Raw genomic sequence first — 25516 nt, forward strand, 5'->3', positions numbered from 1 at the left:
TAGGAATCCAGATAACAATACAGTTGCACTCAGGGCAGGGGTATACACATCTTTTCCATGCATATGACTTTGCCATCCCAAAAATATAAATATCCTTTATTAATGTGCTAATGTTATTACATTTTCAAAACATTTGCTTAACCTCTGAGTAGGCGCCATGGCTCCAGGTTCGGAACTGCTGGTCTAGAAGATGCACAGTCTCAAAGGCATTGGAATTGGTGTGTTAACCTGATCATAGATGGCCGTGAGTAGGTTTAAACAGCACCATACCCAAGCTGGAATGCTCGATTCATAGGTGTGTAAATAAGAATCCACAGCACCTAGCAAAAATGTGTTCAGTGGAGCACCAAAAAAGAGAACGGTTTACTTTTTGCGGTCATGGCAAGCTCTATAGATTGCCGCCAGCTTAGTATGAGAATTAAATATGAAAGCACACTTTTTAGTGGTTCAGTTCTCTCTTTGACAGACCCCCTCATGTTGAGAAATGCTCTATTTATACACCCCAGCATGCCCCAAATAGATCACTGCACAGGGGCGCATCTTAGACAATAATATTAGTTGGGAGTAAGTCTGAGAATTCACATTAAGCAATACTGTACCATATTTTGTAAACCACTCCATCTCCACAGCCAAGTAAAGCAATGTTAATATGTAATAAGGTGCACGTGCCAATGTTTCAACCTCAGAGGCAAAGTTTCTTCATGGCCTTTTTTTTTTTTTTTTGTTTTTTTTGTTGTAAGACATTTATTATGAACAAATGCAACAGATGGTGTACACTGCGTCACGCCAACAACCCGGAGGCAGGCCGCTATCAAGTAGGTTATACAAAGATTACATATACATATCTCTAAGGCCCACATCCGGTCGGTGGTTCATTCGGAGGTAAACTTAAGATACAATAAAATCTTCAGCGTGTACTGTGCATCTCTAGCGAGTAAGCGGTCTTACTTTTATTCCCAGTGCTGCTGACAATTGAAAGATGTCGAAAATCAGTGAAGCCGCCCACGAATAAGCAGCAGTCAACCACCCGCTGCAGCAGCCTATAAAAAGGAGGCGTCGGTCAGCACCAAGTTTCTCCCAACAGGACCCCCCAACAAGCTAAACCAAAAACGTCAAACATAGGTGCAAGTATTCAAACACAGCATATATACCACATTCCAGTTCACAAAAGGGTCGCGCGGGCCCGCCACAGGTGTTTCAGATAGAGGGCCAGCCCTGTTCAGGGCGGGCTCGGAAAGGTATCTTGGCCATGTACGAATTAGCGAAGGACGGGTGGGGTGGGGGGGAGGGGCAGTGAAGTATCCACAATTGGACCAGAAGGGCGGGAGGGGGGGGGGGGGGGGCAGGGGACTCAATCCGGGTCAGTGGAGGCAGTAAACGCAAAACTTACGTCTGGGCAGTTCCTGGCAGTGTAAGCGTGGGGCAACGGGACCTCTATCATTAACCTACGCAGCGCGCACCTTTAGCCCATGTCGTCTGAAATACTAGTAGCACGTGTGGTACCGGCGGAGTCAGGGGCCGTGCGTTCTGTAGTCCACTGTACAAACGGGCCCCAAATGTCAGTGGGTCTGGAAGCGGTGGGCATGGTCTCCCAATAGTGCGTCAGTTGAGTGTGGCCGTAAGTCACATCCCTGATCCAGCTCTCAAGCGTGGGGAGGGCCGGCCTGCCCCAGTGTATAGCGACCTGTCGTTTGGCGTATAACAGGAGTAATGCATGTAGTTTCCTGTCGCAAGGCTCAGTGTGCTTAACATACCCCAGCAATCCCAGCAGCGGAGACGGTGAGTCACTCCTTTGTGTGATTTGATTGATGGTATCGAAGATCCCTGACCAGTATGCCCCCAGCTTTGGGCAGCTCCAAGCCACATGAAGAAAGGTGGCATCGTCACCCCCACATTTCCAGCAAGAGGCATCCTCCCGTATACCCATGCGGCGTAGTAGTGTCGGAGTGCGGTAGTATCTGTGTAGGAATTTGAAGTGGATAAGACGCAGTCGGTAACTCGGTGATAGAGCTGTGAGTTGAGCGCAGCAATACTCCCATGCGTCTTCTGGCAGCTGGTCCCCCAGGTCCTCAGCCCAAGCGGCCTCGGCCGCGGCTACTGTCGCCGGGGCTTGTTCCTGCATGCAGTTATATAATCTGGACACCAGCTTTTTAGGGGAGGGTCGTGAGAGCAAGTTTTGCAGGGCGGCTAGTGCGCAAGGCTCTTCCGGGAAGCACGGTCCTATCTTCTTGCAAGATTCCCTAAGGGAATGATATAGTAATTTGTCAGCAAACGTGCAGGGCTGGTCATTCCCATCCGCAGGCATCTCGAAAAATGAGCCATCTGGATATAAGTCAGCGAAGGTGAGAAGTCGATTCCCACGGATAGTGAGGACGTCACCTCTTGCCGTCAAACAAGGCAGCATCGGGTTGCCCCGCAGAGGAACCGCCGGCGCATAAAGCAGGGAGAGACCAGCTCGTTTCCGAAGTTCACGCCAGGACCAGCGGACCATTTCCACTGTGTCCACATCACGCGACGGGCACGTAACTTCTCCATATAGTGCCACTCGTAATGGCAAGGGGGCGACTACTGCCAGTTCCACCGCCACATGCGGCTGGTAGGGGGTTGGGTAAGCCCAGAAATGCAGGAACTGAGCTTGTGCACAGAGTGAATAGAGCTTCAAGTCCGGGGCCCCCAGGCCTCCCTGTCGGAGCGGAAGCGTGAGTAAGTCCCAGGAGACTCTGGCCTGGCCACCGGCCCACACCAGTTTCAGCAGTAGTGAGCGGACCCGGGTGTGGAAGTGCGTTGTCATAGGTAGCGGTACGTTAACGAACAAGTACAAGAATTTGGGAAGGACCACCATTTTGGCCAGTGCAATTCTAGCGACCAGGGACAGCGGTAGCTTATTCCAGACTTCGACCTTACCTTCCAACCAGTCCACCGCCCTACCAAAATTCAGCGACCACAACTCTTGTACATCTCGGCTGATCCAGATGCCCAAGTACTTGACAGCTTCCGTCTCCCACCTGAGGGGGTAGTCAGGGGCAGGTCTAACAGTACTCTCCGTCAGGGGGAAGGCCACTGACTTCGACCAATTAATGGATATCCCCGCCAACCCCTCAAACCTCACAAATTCACGAAGTAGCGGGCTCAGGTTGTCTTTAGGGTTCAGAACGTACAAGGTGACATCGTCCGCGTACAGCGAGATCAGTAAGCTTCTAGCACTGAATCCGATGCCCCTGGCAGTATGGTGCTGCCGAACTCGAGCCGCTAGTGGCTCCATCGCAATCGCAAAGAGGAGCGGGGATAGAGGGCAGCCCTGCCTAGTACCCCTCGAGACATCGAATGGCTTGGAGACAAGACCATTAACGCTCACTCGGGCTCTGGGTTTCGTGTAGAGGAGCTTAATAAGGGTCAGGAAGTTTTGGCTGAATCCCATCCGTCTCAGCACTTCAAAGAGGTAGGGCCATTCTAGGGAGTCAAAGGCTTTGGTGGCGTCTAAAAACACCACCGCTGCCTGTACTGACGGGTGTAAATAGTGAAGGACCGAAAAGATCGTTCTGAGATTATGTGATGTTGCACGGCCAGGGATAAATCCAGATTGATCTGGGAGCGCTATCATCGGCAACATCGGTTGCAATCTATCGGCAATTACTTTAGCGTATATTTTGGCATCTACATTTATAAGGGACAGGCGCCTGTAAGAGTCCAGCTGTTGGTCATCCTTGTCTGGCTTGAGGAGCGTGACAATGAGAGCCTCACGCATGGAGTCTGGGAGGGAATTTGACTCGAGAGCCTCGACAAATACAGAGTGTAGTCTCGGCGCTAGTTCAGCCACGTAGGTTTTATAAAAGGAGGTGGTCAGGCCATCTGGGCCAGGAGCTTTATTGGCCGGCATGCTTTTAATCACCTGGGCGATATCTTGCACTGTAACGGTGAGGTCCATGTATTGTCTGTGATTATTGTTGAACCACACGAGAGCTATGGAGTCAAGGAAGTCCCGTAGTGACGCCGGTGTCGTGGGCTGTCTCGAGGTGTACAGAGCAGCATAGAAGTCTGCGAAGGCGCCTAACACCGCCTCTTGGCCTACCACTAGACGTCCGGTGTTGTCATAGATAGTGTGTATGTAGTTCGACTGTGTGCGAGGAGCAATCAGTCTGGCAAGAGTCCTGCTTGGCCTATCTCCCTCCCCATACCTACGCGCCTCTGCCTGCCGCCCTAGAAACCGCACCTCTCGCTCCGCCTCCTCATTAAATGCCAGCAGTTTAGTTTTCAGAGCGCCAGCCGTCGCCAACGCTGGGTCAGAGCTAAAAGCAACATCTAGGTCCTTCAGTTCCCCCTCGAGCTTAGCTAACGTGTCTCTGATGGTGCGTAGGACCCCTGCTTTTCGTGCAATACATTGACCCCTTATAACAGCTTTGAATGCATCCCACACAATGGCTTCAGAAGTGGCTGACCCAGCATTCTCAGTAAAGTAATTAGTGATATCCTCTCTTATTTCCTCTACAAACACAGGGTCTGTGAGCGCGTGTGGGGGAAGACGCCATTGGAACGCCCTATGTACCGCGTCAGGGGGATGCAACACCAACATACACGGAGCATGGTCTGATAGTGATCTAGCCATAATATCAACATTTGACACCCATGTCGCAACCTCAGGAGACACCAACCAGAAATCCAGTCGCGACCAAGCAGCTTTATGAGAGGTGTAGCAGGTCCCTACTTTTGCACCCGGATTTCTAACTCGCCACACATCTGAAAGTAGACCCTCCCTCATGATATCAAAAATCGCTTGGCGCGCTCTAGTGTGCTGCGGTCTGCTCGCACCTATGCGATCCACATCATCATTTAACACAACGTTGAAATCCCCCCCTAACACGATCGCCTGACAATCCAGCAACACAATTTTCGCCCAAACATTTCTAAAAAAGTCAGGATCGTCCACATTTGGGCCATAGATTGCAGCTAGGACAATGGGACGCCCCTGTAAAGCCCCATGGAGCAGGACATATCTACCGTCCGCATCCCTCACATGAGAGTACTCCCGCCAATCCAACCCTCTGCGAATGAGTATAGCAACGCCCCTCGCATAATTTGAGTAAATGGAAGAGTAAGCGTGCGCCCATCTTGAATTCTTCAATCTAGCTGAGGGGGTGACATTCAGATGTGTTTCTTGTAGGAAGCAAATATCTACATTGTGTCTTGACAACATGCCATGCAGCAAACGGGCTTTTTTGAAGTCCCCAAGGCCTCTAATGTTCCAAGTCCAGATTTTGATTCCTCCCATTAAAGCATTTGACAGTCCCGGACCCTCAACACCCAACCCCGCCCCCGGAAGCCATCCTGGCACCTAGACCCCGCATCCGTAGACCCAGCGCACTGAAATATAGGCATGTGTAGTAGTACAATGCACCTATTACGAACCAAAACTCGCAACATAATAGAACCCCCCCTCCACCCCCTGCCCTCAGCAACCCCCCAATCAGGTCGTGACATATCCCAGTAACATGTACGCAATGCGTTGAAATACCCCAACATCAACAACAAAGGGAGGCACCCCATGAGGCGTGGTGCGCTCGGCTAACACCCCCGTATACGCGGGGTGGCTACTGTCAAGCTTTAGCGGTCCTGGGTTCTGGCAGTGCCCCCACCTCGCACTCCTCAAGGTCCGCAGCCAACCTGTGTCTCAGTGGGAGCGCGGAGACGGCAGCACAAGCCGGTGTACAATGGCGCCTCAGCAACCCACCCCCAATTAGTCAGTGCGGGAGGAACAAATCTGTGTGAGAGTTCAATCCGGCTTTCAACTGTATCGCAAAGAGTAAATTTGCAACCTTGCAGGGTGAGCTTGACAGAGACCTCAGTCATTATCACTCAGGTGTTCCGAAGCTTCCTCGAGTCTTGGCGATTTTCTCCTAACCCCAGCACAAATGTGTTTAGCGAACTTGAGGGCTGATTTGGCGTCAGTGAAGAAGTGTGAGGTGTTGTCGTGGAGGACCTTCAGCTTTGCCGGGTATAGGAGAGAGTAGGGCACGCCGGCTTGTAAGAGAACTTTCTTTGCTGGTAAAAATTCCTTCCGGGCCGCTTGCACCAGAGGGGTGAAATCTGGGTAGAAGGATATGTGATTACCCTGATGCGTGATCTTGCCCTTCTCTCTCGCCAATCGTAGAATGACGTCCCTATCTTGGTAGTTAAGTAGTTTAGCCAGGATCGGACGCGGTGGGGCCCCCACCGGGGGCTTCTTCCCCAGTGATCTGTGTGCCCTCTCCACCGTGAACACCGGGGACAAGTCCGGGTCGAACAGTTCATGCAGGAGGTTCGACACAAACGATTCCATCCTTCCCGTGTTTGTAGTCTCTGGAACGCCCGTAATGCGGATGTTGGACCTTCTGGAGCGCGCTTCCAAATCGTCCGACTTGGCGCGCAAATTGTCGAGTTCGCGCTCCATCGTCGTGATGTGCCGCTTAGCCTGTTGCTGGAAATCGCAACACTCAGTTTGGCTATTTTCGAGACAGTCCAGTCTCTTCTCGTGGGTGTCCACCTTGGCCGTCACGGTTTCGAGTTGCGCCGTCATGGTATCAAGTTTTGCATCTATGCTCTTCAGGCTGGTCCTCACCTCCATGATGAGGGCCCCAAAGTCTATGTCTGGGGCAGCACCCTGCGACGTCGATGTGCCAGCATCCGGCTCCATTGTCGCGTTCTTCGGAGGCTTTTTACCGTCAAATGTCAGCTTAGGTTGTTTGGCGTCAGTTTTCCCCATCGCAGCAGTCAAGAGATATCCACCGGCCAGGCGACTAGGCTGCACCCCTCTGTGCCACCGCTAGTAAATGCCCCGTATGTGCGTGACTGTCCAGGCGGCGCCAGTGCGCGTCAGGCGTGACTCTTAGCGCGCGGCCAGTAGGGCCAGCTGCGTTAGTGAACTCCATAGGTGCCCAGTGAGCTCAGCATGCTTCAGCGTGTACCTAGGGCCTTCTCCGGATTCAAAGTGGCGGGCTCCCGCAGTGTAACGAGGTGTCCGCTCACTCCACTAGCAGAGCGCCGCACCGGGGCTCAGGGGGCTCAGGGCTGCGAGGCTCCTCTCCGGGTGGTCAATCGTGTGACCTGCCGAGCTGAAGATCAGTGGGAAGTCCCGGCGCTTCTGCGAAGCGGCAGGGTCAACTGTGCCCCTCGTCCCTCCAAGGCACCCTCTCACCTCCCCTTCGGTCGTCGCCGTGTTGTAGCTGGCGCAGGCTAACTTCTACGATCTCCGCCGGGCTCGACACCAGCCAGTACCGCCCTCGGCGGCTGCAGGATCCCCGCACCACGGCGCGGCTGTTCCGCCAAGACTCACCGGTCTCTTCTATCTCTCCGCAGCCTTCCGCCAGGGGAACCCTCCGTCGGCAGCAATGGGGGTTTAGCTGCGAGGCGACCACAGCAAGTGCCGCTCAATCCGCCGGGGCCTCTGCAGCCGCGGCCCACCGTGACTCGCGGCTCCCGGCGAGAGGCACTTCCGGCGCGGGTCAGGATCAGCCCGCCAGCCGGCAAAAAAGTCGACCGTCTCCGCTGCGAGGGGGAGCCGTCCCCGCGCTCCCGGCTCGGGTCAAAGGATCACCAGGGTGTAGGCAGCAGAACCCGGGAGGTGTGGGGTTCCACAGTCGCCAGGAACAGGATCATGGAAGGATTAATCGGAGTAGCCGGCGGAGCTCACTCAAAGAGCGGCCATCTCGCTGCTCGGCTAGCCACGCCCCCCCTTCTTCATGGCCTTTAGCAGCTGAGCTCCACTGCTAAGTGCCAAGTCATTGATTGTTCAAACAAATATTAAAACAGTTGCACGTAGATGATAAACCTCCCCATGTCATGCACAACACAACATACCAATTCTGACTATTTAGCTAACTTTGCAAGCTGGTTATTTTAATTGTAAATGCAAGAATAGAAGTCCAATGATGCAAAGTGCTCATATGGCACCTTCATCCATTACTGGCTTTTTAGCCAACAGCACTTTCCAAGCTTGGAAAGTTGAGGCCACTTACAATGTTGAAAAATGAAATATACAAAGCCAGGATTCAAAGTGTTGTTGGCTAAAAATTCAAGAGTGCCTGAAGGAGATACGCATGACCAGAAGCTACTAAGCATGTAGTAAATAAAAGATAGTCCGGTCCAGGTAGTTTCTTTATGTAGATTTATTTAAGATAAGATGTTGAGTAGAGAGCCCCACCAGGTGCAGCCTTCCTGCTGCTCAGCCCATATACCACTGACTCACACACACACCAACTTTCCATTCATCAACATTCTCTCATCACAGTCACACTGGCTGAGCAACAGGTATAACATATCTCCCTTTCTTTATACAAATGAGAAACAAATCCAAAAGAATCGCAATATAATTGGTGCATGTAAGAGATGCCAAAATGCTAATTACATGCAACACAGGGGCATCAGAACAAAAGTAATAGCATACATGTACTGATGGCAAAATACATGCAAGAAAGATGACAATGAATACATTTTTGGAAGAAGTAAACACACCACGCAATCCAACAAATCTGTAATACATAAACAGTACTACACTCACCACTTCTCCCTTTCCACCATGCAAGATAACAAATCACACGCTCCCTAAAACCAAACCAAGAAAACGCACACACTACAACACCACAAAGCACAAACTAAACCCCAATACCAAAACAAGCTGGCTGGCCAGGCCAACAAGAGGTAGAAAGAGTACCGACTGGAAGGCGTGGTAGAACACTATTCTAATAAAAACTGCAAAGCTGTGGAAGATCATTCCACTGAGAACTAATGGCATAAAAAACTGCCCTCCACCCTTACCTGAAGTAAGGGTGGTATGTGTGGAACACAACTTAACACACAACCTACGGCATAAAATAATTGTCCTACACCCAAAACCCGAAGTTAGGGTGGTACGTGTAAAAAGCTTTTCCCACGGAACAAGAAAAAGTGCACAACTCAACCTAATCGTAGAAGAAACGGCGATTCCTAGGTGAAAAACTCTCATTCTAGAAATATCCAGCTTGAACTTAACTCTTCACCCAAGCAGAAGCACGGGTGGAAAGAGGGGAACAACCGTACACATGAACCCAGAAAGGAAGAACAAAGTTCCACATCCATCTTCGTAAGAAACATATTAACATGAATTACTAGCGCAAACCAAGACCCAAATAAGTAGTGAATGAAAACAGCACACACTAGCAAACAAACACACACTCTGTGCAAGTCTGAAAACTCACTCATCAAAATACGGCTTCAATATAGCCCTTCACCCAAACCCGAAGTGAGGGTGGAATGTGTGGAAATGGGCTTCACACGAAACACGTGAAAATGCACAATTCTGAACCCAATTAAGTAGTAAGGAAAACACAATGAATAAGAAAATCTTTCACTCTACAAACGCACACCCCCAGGTAACACAACTGTACAGGGTACACGACCCCTCAACTTACCACAAGGTAAAATAACCAGAGTAAACCCTTGAACGCACACCACCAGGTAGCAACACAGCACAGGGTATACGACCTAGGAACGCACAACCCCAGGTAAACAACAGCACGAGGTACAAGACCCCAAAACACACCCCTGGGTGAAACAACTAAACGGGTGAACAAGCCCTAAGCACACCCCTAGGTACGCAAAAGTACACACACCCCTAAAGGACAGGGTAAACCCTTAGAAACACACCCCTAGGTAATACATAGGCAGAACCACACTCAAAAAGAATATTGAAACCAAGCACAGCAGGTTAAGAAAAATTAGCACAGAAAATAACAATATAAAGGAGACCTGAAGGAATATGGAAGGAAAACGATCAGCAGAAAATGTATTGTAAATACAGATAAGGAAAAGCATATCATGTGCTGACAACACAAAAACCAAAACTACAATACTTCAATAAATGAAATGCTGCTTAGCAATCCAGCAACGTATGAACTTTCCTATTTAAACTGTGCCACATTGGTGAAAACGTAAATGACAACAGTAGAAAGAATAATAGAAAAAAACACAGGAAGAAATGTTCTCCAGCAGTCCAGGCATGAAAATGTAAAAGTACTTTTTTTTTAACCATCACGAACCCTGGAAGACGAAGATGAAGAGAACAGAGTACCTGTAGCATGCCGGTGCAAAAACAAACTTTCAGTAAACTCACACAAAAGGCACAGATCCCCACAAAACCAGGTCACGTCTTGAAGACAGTAAACTTTATTTAAAAGTAACAACTTGGTTAGCAATAATGAAGTGGAATGTATAATACCACTGAACACTTCGACCTTCCTATGCTCCGGTGGTACCAAACACAAGATGGCGGCACGTTTGTGACGCTGAGCTGGGTGACTCACAGCACCACAAAGCAGCATAGCGTCCCGTAGCAGCGAAAAAGCTGCGTTCTACCAGGAACGTCACAGGGACCTCACGAGCTGAAGAAGACTGCGGTAGCTAAAGGCAGGGCTCGTGACAGGACAAACAAACAAGAAGAAGCCGTTGAAGGTAAGTGGCGGTTGCCAACAACTTTAATAAAAACCGTTTGAAGAACAGTCACACGGGTTGAAAGTCACACAAGGTTAGCGAGAAGCAAGCAAAAAAAGCAAGTAGTAGGCGGTAACTCCTCACACCACCACCCAAGTCGCTCTTGTAGACAAACACACTTGGAAGCGACCCTTCAAAACACAGACACTGGAGATTCCTTCACCTCCCAATAACACCTCCAAACCTGGGCTCTAGAGACACAAGAGCCCCAATACGCCTATGGTCCTCCTCTTCACAGGGACAAAGGAATCTCCTCAGTCTACAAACACGAACAGCGGGGCTTCATGTAGGTCTTTTGAACACCGACTCTGAGGACAAGTTGCCCATCACAACACTGACAGTGCAGAAAGTAGCACCTCCCAGACGCTCTTGCTAACGCAGAGAGAGGGAAAATCCTTTAAGAAACACCTCCTCCAGGAGACAGTGTCCCAAGATAGCAAGACAGGAACACTTCTTCATAGGTCATAGCAGACAATAAGAGAGGAAGCGCAGCAGGAACTGGCATGCCCACGTTGGGGCCGACCGATGTAGTGGTGACTGGAGGGGCTCAGGGCTGCCAGCTTCATCAAGTTCAAGTTCAATTGCTTCAGGTTCAGTTCCAGTTACTTCTACTTCAAACTTGAAAGTTACAGTTCCAATCAGGTGGCACACGCAGGTTATTTAAAATCATCGCCAAAATGTAGTAAATAAAAGATAGTCCGGTCCAGGTAGTTTCTTTATGTAGATATATTTAAGATAAGATGTTGAGTAGAGAGCCCCACCAGGTGCAGCCTTGCTGCTGCTCAGCCCATACACCAACTAACTCACACACACACCAACTTTCCACTCATCAACATACTCTCATCACAGTCACACTGGCTGAGCAGCAGGTATAACAAAGCAGCTATTCAAGCCTTCCGAGGTCAGTAGACTGAGCACATTGGGTACTTGAAACACTCACATTATTTACAGCGTTTCATACTTCAGAGGGTGTAACCATCCTTTGTATTATAACCACTCTCCATAAGTGAAACAAGCCTCCCTAATATGCTCTAGTGGGACCACTCACCTGGTAAATTCGCTTCACTCTCCCAAAAAATGTTTCCACTCTGTTGTTTTCAGTTAGATCACCCTCCACAATCTTTGTATCTCCTTGTCCCATTCTCAATGTACCTATCACAGTGCCAGCACCACCCTGGCCCATATCTGTGTCTTCCTGTCCCAATGCCTGTCTTTTCCTGTATTGATACATCTGTCTTCCTGACAACAGAATCTACTTCTCCTGGACACAGGCCACATTTGTAGATCTACTAGGGTCTGTCTCTCCCTGTACCGGAGTCTGTGTACAGTCTCCTTGTCCAGTGCCCATGTCTTCTGCACTTTCCTATACTAGTGCTTATGTACATGTACCAGTATTCATGGTTCCCTGTTCTGGTGTATGTGCATCCATAGTCCAAGAGTCTGTTTAACTGTGTCCCAAAGTCCTTATCAGCATTTCCCTAGGTGTGTGCCTTCCTGTCCCATAGCCCATATCTTTATCCTAGAGTTATTGTCTCTCTGTGTCAGTGTCTCTCTAACTTTGTCTTGGTATCCATGTTTCTGTAGCCCAGTGGCTGAGTCTAAAGTGTGTGTATGTCTGTTTCAGTGTCTGTGTCTTCATGACGGTTAGAAATTGTGTTTTTGGTTGAGGGGGGTGTGAGCCCTCCTCTAGCAACAACGACAGTCCCGGTCAGGGTGAACCCCAAAAAGTCACTAAATTAACCCATGCTTAACCCTGTGGTAGTTTGGCACAAAAGCAGAAAAGCTTAACTTGGAGCAAATGTCTAAAGTATTCATGCAGCAACAATGCAAGAAAGATTTCACAGGTTTTAGAAAAATAGAGTAACATTAAAAAAATGATGTGACACCATAACAACAAAAATCCAATCCGTAGAAGCGGAGTAATGAATTTTGAAAGTTTTTGGTAAAAACTAGTATTATAAAAGATCAATGCGCCACAGCAGAAATCTAGTTGGGCGAGATCAGGGCAAACTTGAAAGTTATTGTTGACTGAGATGGAGCATGGTTTGGATATATGAGGTGGATTGGGCTTGATGTCCATTTACTTTCAGACGTGGAACAAGTTAGAAGAAAAATGTCTGAGAAGGTAAAGTTAAGCGGGGCAAGGCAGCTGGCAATGTTTTAGGAGGACGCATCATCGTCAGGGAGCCACTGGACAAAGTCGTGGTGAAAATGTTTACCTTTTGACTTTGTGCCTTTTTTGGAAGTCGACAATCTCCAGCGAGAGGAAGCAGCAGGCCGTAGCCAACGAAGCCTCAGAGGAAGCAGCAAAGGAAGCTGGCCCCTCAGAGCTGGACCATCTTGCAGACCCAAGTCAGGCTTAGCAAACAAACCTGCCATGGACAAGGAAGAAGAACTGGTGTAGTGAGGGTTGACAATAACTGAGGTAACAACAAGCAAGGCCTCAAAGTTTCTTGGACAAGCTAAATCACAATTTTCATCACCTTGACTATGCAACAGCCTATTACATGGCACATACCGTGTGTGGTTCTCCCAAAGTTCAATAATTCACATTTTCTGAAAAATCCTCATTTATATTGAATTGTTATTTACAATTTTGAAATATATTCGATCAATTATATATTTTCATTTCCATCTCCTAAAAGCATCAACAATTACACAAATCAGTCATTTTTCAGGAAAGGTTGTGCAAAAGGTACCCCTCAAGATATTTGGAAACAATGATAAAAAACTGAAACTAGTTCCTGCACAGGGAGGAATTTCTTTACCAACCTATAGCCATCCTTTACAGGAATTCTCTAAATCTGGCAGCATAAGGTCTAGGGGAGTGCTCAATTTGATTAAAACCGTTAAGGTCCTTTAATAGATAAAGTTCTTGTGAACAGATCCTAACTGAATGGACTAGCTGATTACAGGGAAAACACATCTGTGGTCCTCTTAAATTCCTTGCTCACAGATGTGTGGTATGATCATTGCCAAATATTTTGGTTTGTTTGCAATCACTCGAGTTTATAACTTCACAGCAACCAGGCTATACTATTAGCTTTGCAGGAAAGAGTTATGTTAAGCCAACATCAGAAATGATATTAAATTCTCTCTGTTAAAAAGGCTCCCAGTATTCAATCTAACTTAGAAGGTGTAAATGTCGAACAATTTAGGCGGGCAACGGTGTGTCTGCTTAGTGTGTTGTTGTGCCCAGAAAAGTGAAAGTACACTTGTAATGCAGTGTAAAAAAATATTTTGATAGCGAGCCTTTAATATTTGTGTATGGCCCTCAGTGAGCCTAAGATTGCTAATATACCCAACAGGATATCATGAGTTAGATCGATTAGGCAATAGGTAATATGACTTAACAAAAGCAGGTTTATCGAATTTCTTTAATTTGTGCTGTACTCTTAGCATTTTAATGTTTTTAGTAGCATTTATTTAAGGAATACATACTGATAATAATAATCATGTTAATCATAGAGTAAAATGCTGTCTGTTTACTTTTTTGCAGGTTTTCCAAGATAACTGTTGTAAAAGGGAGGTTTTAAATTTACTCGTCTTTTGCAAAAATGTGCCTGACTGCAATGGAAAAGTAACTCTGGGCAGATATCAGGTGGGTATCTAGGTAATAACATTGTCTAGAAAACATTTTGTATATTCAGAGACTATATTTTTCCTTTCAATCTACTTCATTTATTGTTATATTTCATTAAATGAAATTAGGCATAACAGAATTGATATGTTAATTAAACTGATACCACAGAAACTGACACTGTAATCTATAGTTGTGTAATATTAAGCTTGTTCTGTTCATTTAAAATATACAAAGTTGGTGTCTGAGCGTGGTCAGCAGAGCAATAGCGTTCCTGTTAGCTCCCCTGAAGCCACAAATATCTTGCAATCGCTTGCTTACTTAGATGGAGCCCCAGGCTCTGCAAACCTACAGGATGCTGCTCACTTGCACCACTCTTTCGTTGGTGCAGTCTGGCTGGATCATATGGCGGATCCTTCATTTCCAGCACCCACTTCAGTGCTGTTAGATTGGCACTGAGGGCTGTTGGGCAGTGCCCAGCCCCCAATGCGAGGGGCCACAATACAGATCTGCAAACTGAAGAGAGACTTGAGGAGTGGTGATGCGGTGGTAAGGGGCACCTGGCAGTAGACGTGGGCGTGATCTGGTCTGAGGCTGCATTCTTCCTGGTAAGACAGCTCTGTTGCGCCTGCCTCTCCCTAAACGTAAAAAGTTGCTCCTTCAGAACTATTTATACTGGTACCTTTATCACCTTTCTGTTAATTTAGCAAACCCATGGAGGTGAATAATAGGCATACATTGGGATCTGACCTTGCCTCTTCACACGTGGATGTGAAAACCTTTATACTAACCGAATGTGGCTCTCTGTCCTCCCTACTACAGTGGGGCTGATAGACGAGGGAGCAGTGTGGACCTCTTGTGTTCTGAGACCCTTGATCAAGACTTTGAAAAGCACGAGAACTGTTGTGGTGCTGGAAGACTTTGGCTCTCTGACCGAGTGCCTTGTAAGAGAGAAGTGACCTATACCTCATTGAAGTATCTCAGGCCTTGTGTATTTAAGTCTAGGTTGTCCAGCTTGATTCTTTAAGCTGGCAAATTGATTACGTGGTGAATTGCTGTTTCATGTTATCTTAAGGTGCACAAACACATAGCACTACAGATGGATGGGCTGACACTCTACAAGATGCCATGTGCTTAAGGCCCTGGTGGAATCGGATGAGGAGTCCACCTTGCAGCTGTTCTTGCAAGTGGCACAATGGTTTGCAGAGGATACTATGGCTAAGCTGAAAGATATGATTCAGGAACAAGTCAACAAAATGGTCAGCTGCACTAAGACCACCACAAGACCAGCTTTAAGTCCACAAAGGTTCAGGTGGACCGCCACCTCCGCCTCACCCTCCCTCTCCCCCACAACTACCAGAAAGGTTGTTGGAAATTAAAATCAATGCAGTGGCACTCAAAATGAACATGTTGTGCTGTGGCATGCACATAGTTTGTGGGGTGAGGCAGAGGCTGAAAGGCACTGGATTGAAGCACATGATACTTTTCCCCCCAAGCTGAGGGTGTCATTATTGGTAAATCCTTGTTCCTCGTGAATACTGTAGGGACTTGAAACTGAACAAATGGTTGAGTGATGGTGCAATGAGAGCCATGGGTGACACCTCTAGTTCTGGGGCTGTTGGGCCCCATACAGTGGTAAAGGGCAGATGGCCAGGAATAATGCAGGTTTGCTGGACCTAGTTGAACCTCTGGTCATAGATTCTTGAGTGGAGCCAATGTCTTGATGTTAGTTCTCTCATATTGCAGGTACAGAGGAGCTCACCTGTCACCTCTTTAAGGACTGTGTTACCTTAGTTCTAAGTTACAGCAGCTCTTAGATTGATGAGCTGGATTCACATGACAGTCCGCCCACATTTATAGGCTTTCAAGAGGTACATGGCAACCTGGCATGGAAGGTCAAAGTGATACATCTAAAGTTGGGGTTGGGGGATGCATTGAGTGGAGTAAGAAGTTCAATTGGGGTCTTAGGACACCATTTTGACGTGTTGGATTAGTGTTTATTGTCTTAGTTGTTCTGCTTTATGTATCGAATGGGCTATGGTCACTAAGGCGTGTTTGTTTTAAATTTGGCAATCCTATTTTGGGCAAAAATACTCACAAGAACTAAACGAGTTGTGAACTTAGATGTTGAAATATAGCTGAATAAAATCTTTATTACTTAGAAAACAAATTGTTGATCGCTATATTGCAAGAGATTCATTTGAACAAAATTATATTTTTTTAAATGAGCAGGTCTACAGAATGGCCAAATGTATTAATATTCTGTCACATACTTGGGTATGGGCATTTTAATCTTGATCAGGGACAGCGTACAGTGTACACTCAATGTTGAGAATTTGGGCAACATAAATAGCACAACTTCTTTGGTGCTGCGATGTGTGGGCGTACTATCAATGAATCCTTCTATTTCAAAAGACTAGGGATTATGCTCGGCTTCTAGTGTAATGGATGAGGACTTTAATCATATTCTTGACTCAACCCTGGACATATCCAAATTCTTGGTAAAACGTAGGAACAACTTTCAATTGGAGGAGGTCTCAAGGACAGAACACAGGAACAAAAAGATGTTCCACTTCCGTCATATAGCTTATCTCATTTATTCTAGAATAACAACAGGAGCATGTGCATGATGCTACTAAAAACGATAGACAGAACAGCTATATGATCATGTGTATTCCCTCTCAGAATGAACATAGAAATGCAATGGGACCCGGTGTCAACACTGAGGCTTCAAGCCAGTCGACTGAGCAACATTGTGAACTTTGGGAGCTAGTAAGATTATACTTTAATGAAAACACAGATACTGCTTACAACATGGAACAGAGCGGGAGGCAATACAGGGGATTTTATGGTCAAAAGTATTGGCATCTTTGTATGGGTTAGTAGGACGCTGCTGAGGTAAGCTGATGTACTGGAACAGGGACTACAGAATAGATTAAGGGTGCCCGTGCTAATCCCCTGGGACTTGCTGAAGATATTGGAATTCTCATTGATCAAATTCAGTGTGGTCAGGTGGCCTTTCATATGGTTAGAGAAGATCTGTCTTTCCAATATATGCATTGACAATGTTACCAATTATCTGGGCGTATCTACCGAGAACATAGTCCTTGGAGACCGTTTCATTGCACAAGTATGTCTTCTCACTCTTTGTAAGTGACAGTGCTCTAGCACAACACTGTAAGAGGCCAACTCATGAAATGAAATGAAAAGAGGATTTATTGAGCGCGATAGCTAGCCTGAGGCGTCCTAGCGCTGATGGACAGGCGTGTGGATGAGAATTAAGACACTAGTCTGACTTATTAAAGAGCAGGGTTTTTAGCTGTCTGCGGAAGGAGAGCAGGTTGGGCTCTGATTGGAGATGGAGGGGGAGGGCGTTCCAGAGCTTGGCCGAGTTATAGGAGAATGAGCGTCCCCCACATCTTACTCTTTTGATCCTGGGGACAGTGATAAGGAAGGAGGAAATTGATCTGAGCTGTATGTTCGGTATGTAGGGGATAATCAGTGATTGGTTAATGAGAGCGCCCGTTTTCCAGAAGGCTCGGTGAATGATGCATAGCCTCATTCAATTCTTTCCCTCACTGGAAGCCAATGAAGATTCTTCAGTCCGGTTTTGATAGAGAGTCGACGAGGGATCTGAAGGAGGGTCCGTGCTGCACAATTTTGGATGACCTGGAGCTTGCGTAGAGTGGCCTGAGGGGCCCCCCAGGTAAAGGGCATTCCCGAAGTCAAGGCGCGACAGAATGAGACCTTGGATCATAATTTGTCTTACCTGGAAGGGTAGTAGAGGAAGGATTTTCCGAATAAGCCTGAGCAGACCAAAGCACGTCGCTGAAAGTTTGGCTGCCTGGCAATTAAAGTTATGGGATTTATCCAGCCAGATGCCTAAGCTCTTGATTGTATCCTTGGTTGTGGGGGCAGGTCCAACGCAGGTAGGCCATAGGTGATCGATGGTAGGATTGGGGGAATTACCTAGTAGCATCACCTCGGTCTTGTCTCCATTCAATTTGAGACAAGACGATGTTATCCACGAGGACACTGCTTCCAAACAGTCCCTCAGATGGTTGGGTGCGGTGTGTAGTTGGTTGAGAGCCACCACTAGCTGAGTATCGTCCGCATAGGTGATTATTTTTATTTCAAAAGGACAGACAATCTCAGCTAGGGGGCTCATGTATATATTGAATAGCGTAGGGCTCAAGGAAGAGCCCTGCAGCACTCCGCAACCGAGAGGCTTACTAGGGGAGATGGTTTCGCCCTCGAAGACCCTAAAGGAACGATCTGACAGAAAAGACTCAAGCCAGGCCATAGCTTTCTTGGAGACTCCTAGGCTCGCGAGTCGTTGCAGTAAGATGTTATGGTTTACAGTGTCGAAGGCGGCACTTAGGTCGAGGAGGATGATGGCTGCAGAACCTCCTTGATCCATGATCTTCCTTGCCTCTTCTGTAACTACAATGAGGGCGGTTTCGGTCCCATGAATGGGACGGAATCCCGTCTGGGAAGGGTCGAGCAGGTGGTTGGTCTCTAGGAATTCAGCCAGTGCGTTGTTGACGTGTTTTTCAAGGATCTTACTTAGCCATGGTAGTAGGGAGATTGGTCGGTAGTTCCCTGGGTTGTCTGGATCTAAGTTGGATTTTTTAAGGAGGGCTTTCACCATGGCCTGCTTCCAGGGGGACGGGACAGTCCCAGTGGACACCGAGGCATTAAGCAAGTTGAGGATGGTGGGTAGGGTGTGGTTGGTGACTGTCAGCAAATTGCGTGGAGGTGCTGGGTCATTGGGAGAGCCGGATTTCACCTGGCGCATGATGGTTTCTAGCGAGGTGGAATCAAGACGTGGAAGGTTTTCGAGTGTTACTGGGGCGCGAAGTCCCAGCTCGTGCAGCTTGGTGGGTGGAGTGGGGGGCTGAATGTGAGGAAAGGAGATATAAATGGTTTGTATTTTTTGGGAAAAAAACTCAGCCAAGTTGTTAGAACGGGTTTGTGCATTGAGGGGGTTAAGGGATTTTTCTGGGAGCTTAAGGAGTGTTTTCGCGATTTGATATATTTCCTTGGGCCTAGAGGCAGCTGTATTAATTTTATTTTCGAAAAAGGTTGCTTGCGCGATTTGAATTTCGTTTTTATATGTTCTTATCGCGGCTCTGTATGCTGTTTTCCTGGAGGGTGAGTAATCCATTCGCCATTTCCTCTCGAGTTTTTTACATAGGCGTTTCTTTTCCCGTAAGCCAGGGGAATACCAGGGAGCGGTTCGAGTGCTACGCTTGGATTCAGTGTGTATTAAGGGGAGTACGGAGTCAAGTTAATTCGAAATCCATCTATTATAGTTTTCATTAGCTAGAGTGGGGTCAGAGGTACTGGGAGGTCTCGAGGCTCGTTGCCCAATCAGCCTGGTAAAGTTTTGACCAGTTGCGTTTCGTATGGATAGCTGTAGTGGAGGAAGGGTGGGAGCGTGGGTTCAACCAGGAGAGGGGAATGAGGAAGTGGTCTGTCCATGGCAGGGGGAGAGGGGTTCCTACTGAGAGCTCTGTACAGTTGCTGAAGATGGGATCAAGAAGATGCCCTTTGACGTGGGTGGGTTTTTGCACTAGCTGTTTAAGCTGAAGTGCAGAGAGGCTGATAGACAATTCTAGGGCAGTGTGGTCCGTGGCATCATCAAAATGGATGTTGAGATCTCCTAGGAGAGTGAAGTTAGATGTGCTACAAGCTAGATTGGCTAAAGTGTAAGGCAGGGAGTGGAGAAATTGACCCAAGGTCCCAGGAGGGCAGTATATTGGTATCCCTGAGAACGTGCTTGTGGGCGAAAAGTCTATGGAAAAGGAGAGGCTTTCACAGTCAGGTATAGGGTTAGGAGAGCTACGGCACCCAAAGCAGTCTTTGTTAATGACTGCTAGGCCACCATCTCTTCCCTTTATGCGGTCTTCACGTGAAATTTGGTATCCTTGAGGTAGAGCCTGAATAAGGTCGGGTTCTGATTCGGAATGAAGCCAGGTCTCGGTTAGGAATAAGATATCTGGTTTAAGTTCATCTAGGAGCATGGATATCTCTGTAGTGTGCTTAGGTAGTGACGTGCAGTTCAGGAGGAACATGTTCCGCTGTGAGGTTTTGATTGGGGGCACGGGAAGAGGCTGAAATCCACAGTGTGGGCAGACTGTGTATTCATATGCTGGGTTCCAGGTAGAGAGGCATGGGGTAGCTGCCTTTCCTCTTAATTTCAGTAAGGAGTTGGGGATGTAGCTTCTAATATGGGTAGAAAAACGGGCAGGGTTCATGGTCCCAGGCCCCGGAAGGCCGCTGACGGGCGCAGACGGGCGTGCCTTTGGTGCGCCCGCTGCGCATAGAGTGTGGCATGAAGCTTTTATGCAGCTGACTAGCAGAGTGCCGAATGACGTAGCGCCCTCCTCCCCTCTAGCCCGGAAGTTGTTGCTGTAACCGCGCCTCCCTCCACATCAATCGGGAAGAATTCCCGTGGTGGACCGGGGAGAATGCGGATGTCGGGTGTCCAAGGGTGCAGAAGTGCGTGTAAGTGTTCAAATACTTTTAAACATCAGTTTCTTCACAATTCTTCTCATCCTCATCCTTTCTGCTCCTGATGCCTTCAAAGCCAAAGACTTTAAAATTAGAGTTGTGCTGTTGGCACACCTGTTGGTCCATTCTCAATCAGCTTTCAGAAGAAGCTTTCAGAAAGTGAGAGTCAAGAGTTTATGCATTCCATGATTAGGAGCAAGTAGAGCAAATGAACGAAATCAGAAAGTAGCACATTGAGAGAGTATATAAAAAAAAAATCTAAGCAGAGTGTACAAGTATAAATATATTGACCTGGATGACCTGGAGCTTGCGTAGAGTGGCCTGAGGGGCCCCCAGGTAAAGGGCATTCCCGAAGTCAAGGCACGACAGAATGAGACCTTGGATCATAATTTGTCTTACCTGGAAGGGTAGTAGAGGAAGGATTTTCCGAATAAGCCTGAGCAGACCAAAGCACGTTGCTAAAAGTTTGGCTGCCTGGAAATTAAAGTTATGGGGTTTATCCAGCCAGATGCCTAAGCTCTTGATTGTATCCTTGGTTGTGGGGGCAGGTCCAACGCAGGTAGGCCATAGGTGATCGATGGTAGGATTGGGGGAATTACCTAGGAGCATCAGCTCGGTCTTGTCTCCATTCAATTTGAGACAAGACGATGTCATCCACGAGGACACTGCTTCCAAACAGTCCCTCAGATGGTTGGGTGCGGTGTGTAGTTGGTTGAGAGCCACCACTAGCTGAGTATCGTCCGCATAGGTGATTATTTTTATTTCAAAAGGACAGACAATCTCAGCTAGGGGGCTCATGTATATATTGAAGAGCGTAGGGCTCAAGGAAGAGCCCTGCGGTACTCCGCAACCGAGAGGCTTACTAGGGGCGATGGTTTCGCCCTAGAAGACCCTAAAGGAACGATCTGACAGAAAAGACTCAAGCCAGGCCATAGCTTTCTTGGAGACTCCTAGGCTCGCGAGTCGTTGCAGTAAGATGTTATGGTTTACAGTGTCGAAGGCGGCACTTAGGTCGAGGAGGATGATGGCTGCAGAGCCTCCTTGATCCATGATCTTCCTTGCCTCCACTGTAACTGCAATGAGGGCGGTTTCGGTCCCATGAATGGGATGGAACCCCGTCTGGGAAGGGTCGAGCAGGTGGTTGGTCTCTAGGAATTCAGCCAGTGCGTTGTTGACGTGTTTTTCAAGGATCTTACTTAGCCATGGTAGTAGGGAGATTGGTCGGTAGTTCCCTGGGTTGTCTGGATCTAAGTTGGATTTTTTAAGGAGGGCTTTCACCATGGCCTGCTTCCAGGAGGACGGGACAGTCCCAGTGGACAACAACAATGCATTAAGCAAGTTGAGGATGGTGGGTAGGGTGTGGTTGGTGAGTGTCAGCAAATTGCGTGGAGGTGCTGGGTCATTGGGAGAGCCGGATTTCACCTGACGCATGATGGTTTCTAGCGAGGTGGAATCAAGACGTGGAAGGTTTCCGAGTGTTACTGGGGCGCGAAGTCCCAGCTCGTGCAGCTTGGTGGGTGGAGTGGGGGGCTGAATGTGAGGAAAGGAGGTATAAATGGTTTGTATTTTTTGGAAAAAAAACTCAGCCAAGTTGTTACAACGGGTTTGTGCATTGAGGGGGTTAAGGGATTTTTCTGGGAGCTTAAGGAGGGTTTTCGCGATTTGATATATTTCCTTGGGCCTAGAGGCAGCTGTATTAATTTTATTTTCGAAAAAGGTTGCTTGCGCGATTTGAATTTCGTTTTTATATGTGCTTATCGCAGCTCTGTATGCTGTTTTCCTGGAGGGTGAGTAATCCATTCGCCATTTCCTCTCGAGTTTTTTACAGAGGCGTTTCTTTTCCCGTAAGCCAGGGGAATACCAGGGAGCGGTTCGAGTGCTACGCTTGGATTCAGTGTGTATTAAGGGGAGTACGGAGTCAAGTGAATTCGAAATCCATCTATTATAGTTTTCATTAGCTAGAGTGGGGTCAGAGGTACTGGGTGGTATGGAGGTCTCGAGGCTCGTTGCCCAATCAGCCTGGGAAAGTTTTGACCAGTTGCGTTTCGTGTGGATAGCTGTAGTGGAGGAAGGGTGGGAGCGTGGGTTCAACCAGGAGAGGGGAATGAGGAAGTGGTCTGTCCATGGCAGGGGGAGAGGGGTTCCTACTGAGAGCTCTGTACAGTTGCTGAAGATGGGATCAAGAAGATGCCCTTTGACGTGGGTGGGTTTTTGCACTAGCTGTTTAAGCTGAAGTGCAGAAAGGCTGATAGACAATTCTAGGGCAGTGTGGTCCGTGGCATCATCAAAATGGATGTTGAGATCTCCTAGGAGAGTGAAGTTAGATGTGCTACAAGCTAGATTGGCTAAAGTGTAAGGCAGGGAGTGGAGAAATTGACCCAAGGTCCCAGGAGGGCAGTATATAAGTATCCCTGAGAACGTGCTTGTGGGCGAAAAGTCTATGGAAAAGGAGAGGCTTTCACAGTCAGGTATAGGGTTAGGAGAGCTACGGCACCCAAAGCAGTCTTTGTAAATGGCTGCTAGGCCACCACCTCTTCCCGTTATGCGGTCTTCACGTGAAATTTGGTATCCTTGAGGTAGAGCCTGAATAAGGTCGGGTTCTGATTCGGAATGAAGCCAGGTCTCGGTTAGGAATAAGATATCTGGTTTAAGTTCATCTAGGAGCATGGATATCTCTGTAGTGTGCTTAGGGAGTGACGTGCAGTTCAGGAGGAACATGTTCCGCTGTGAGGTTTTGATTGGGGGGTCGGGAAGAGGCTGAAATCCACAGTGTGGGCAGACTGTGTATTCATATGCTGGGTTCCAGGTAGAGAGGCATGGGGTAGCTGCCTTTCCTCTTAATTTCAGTAAGGAGTTGGGGCTGTAGCTTCTAATATGGGTAGAAAAACGGGCAGGGTTCATGGCCCCAGGCCCCGGACGGCCGCGGACGGGCGCAGACGGGCGTGCCTTTGGCGCGCCCGCTGCGCGTAGAGTGTGGCATGAAGCTTTTATGCAGCTGACTAGCAGAGTGCCGAATGACGTAGCGCCCTCCTCCCCTCTAGCCCGGAAGTTGTTGCTGTAACCGCGCCTCCCTCCACATCAATCGGGAAGAATTCCCGTGGTGGACCGGGGAGAATGCGGGTGTCGGGTGTCCAAGGGTGCAGAAGTGCGTGTAAGTGTTCAAATACTTTTAAACATCAGTTTCTTCACAATTCTTCTCATCCTCATCCTTTCTACTCCTGATGCCTTCAAAGCCAAAGACTTTAAAATTAGAGTTGTGCTGTTGGCACACCTGTTGGTCCATTCTCAATCAGCTTTCAGAAGAAGCTTTCAGAAAGTGAGAGTCAAGAGTTTATGCATTCCATGATTAGGAGCAAGTAGAGCAAATGAATGAAATCAGAAAGTAGCACATTGAGAGAGTATATAAAAAAAAAATCTAAGCAGAGTGTACAACTATAAATATATTGAGAGAGACTGAATAAGCAAGGCTTGTTGCAGGGCGCTGAAACCGGTGCCGCTGCACCTTGCGCTGACTTCAGGGGGAGCTGTGTTTATAAATAACACGTTTAAAAAGCTCCTGCTGCAGAGTTCCTTGTGTGTCCAGCAGTTTTCAGGCAACAGTAAAAATGCCAAGATAACTCTGATGAATAACGTTCCTGCTGGAGAGTGATCTTTTGTCTAGTGGCAATTTCCACTCATGATAAAGTAGCGCAGAGGGTTAATATGCCAGCTACAAAGAATATATACCATGCAGGTTAACAAACTGTATTTTATGTGGATCACTCCATGGGTTACTACTTTTGTCACAGAGATCCTTTTGTTACTTGCAGTTCATAAGTTGCAACACTAATATAGCACATTGAGCTATGAACTATCATCAACGAGCTGCATGCAAACTGCATGATATAGGTTAGAATATTATGGTATTCCCCAGTTTTTCATTATCAAAACCAAAAATTAGAAAAAATGAAAGGGAGCTAAAGTGTGTCAGTGTTAGTTTAGAAGATAAAGACCCACAATTTGGAGAAGCAATTTCTAAGTGAAGAAAGAATGAAGACGTCGTTTTTTTATTGTTTATAATTGAAAAAGACAGATTTTTTAAACCAAGACCATTTGGCAAGGGAACTTAAGTGAAGGAAATTGCAAGCACAAGTACTAGACAGGAAGGGTTGAAGTCTGGTTGTCCAAATGATGTTTTTAAAGGTATATAAAGAAAGCAAATAAAACAATGTGCTACATTTTATGATAGGCAGTGCTTAATTTCAGATGGTGGTTGCCAGTGAGGCCTGAATACGTAGGACCTGGATGTCCTTCTTTACTTTTTATTGTATTTTGTTATTTAGCATGTAAAGTAATCTGGCCCCTCACACTTGGATGCAATAAACCAAACGTTCTCGTCACTCCAAATAAGAGGGGTCTGGCACTCTGCTGGAACCCTCTTATTTGGAGTGCAGGAGAGTGTTTGTGGTAAGGCGCGAACTGAAGCATCACTTGTGGCACCACCAGCTCTTTGGTTGCAGGCCAGCAAAACCGCAAACCTGTGTTATATATATATTTATCCACACAAAACCTCCAGCAAGCAGAAGGAAGAGGCCACACGGGGAATCCAGTAAAAGATCTTTAATTGGATTGCAGTCCTGGCATAATGCATTTCGACGTAGTGTCTTCCCCAGATGCCACTGCAACACTGAAGCCACCTCTCGCCACCACTTTTGAATGATAATGCAGTCCTCCCTTGATTGGAGAAACACACCTCCCCTGCCATGTGATCGCTCACCTGATGTGGTTCGGTAAGTCCTACAACTCCCAGAATGCATCATCTCTGGGCGGGTGATGCGTGGGGAAACTTGATGATGAAAAATCCATGTGGCTTCGGTGTACTGCAGAGCAGGGCACGCTGAATTCAGTGTAAATTTAGTCCTCAGACCTCCCTGGGCCCCCGCA

General features: G+C 47.5%; 1 protein-coding gene across 2 annotated transcripts in view; it reads left to right on the plus strand.

Moving 5' to 3' along the window:
* TRAF5 (TNF receptor associated factor 5) overlaps positions 1-25516 on the plus strand; it is a 242013-nt gene that overhangs the window by 113383 nt on the left and 103114 nt on the right. For both annotated transcript variants that reach the window (XM_085612843.1, XM_085612844.1), the window contains one exon: positions 13997-14098. In XM_085612843.1, coding sequence (XP_085468969.1) covers positions 13997-14098 — 102 coding nt within the window. The remainder of the gene's footprint in view (positions 1-13996; positions 14099-25516) is intronic.

The sequence above is a fragment of the Triturus cristatus genome, chromosome 6 (assembly GCF_964204655.1).
Source record: "Triturus cristatus chromosome 6, aTriCri1.1, whole genome shotgun sequence".
Classification (NCBI taxonomy): domain Eukaryota; kingdom Metazoa; phylum Chordata; class Amphibia; order Caudata; family Salamandridae; genus Triturus; species Triturus cristatus.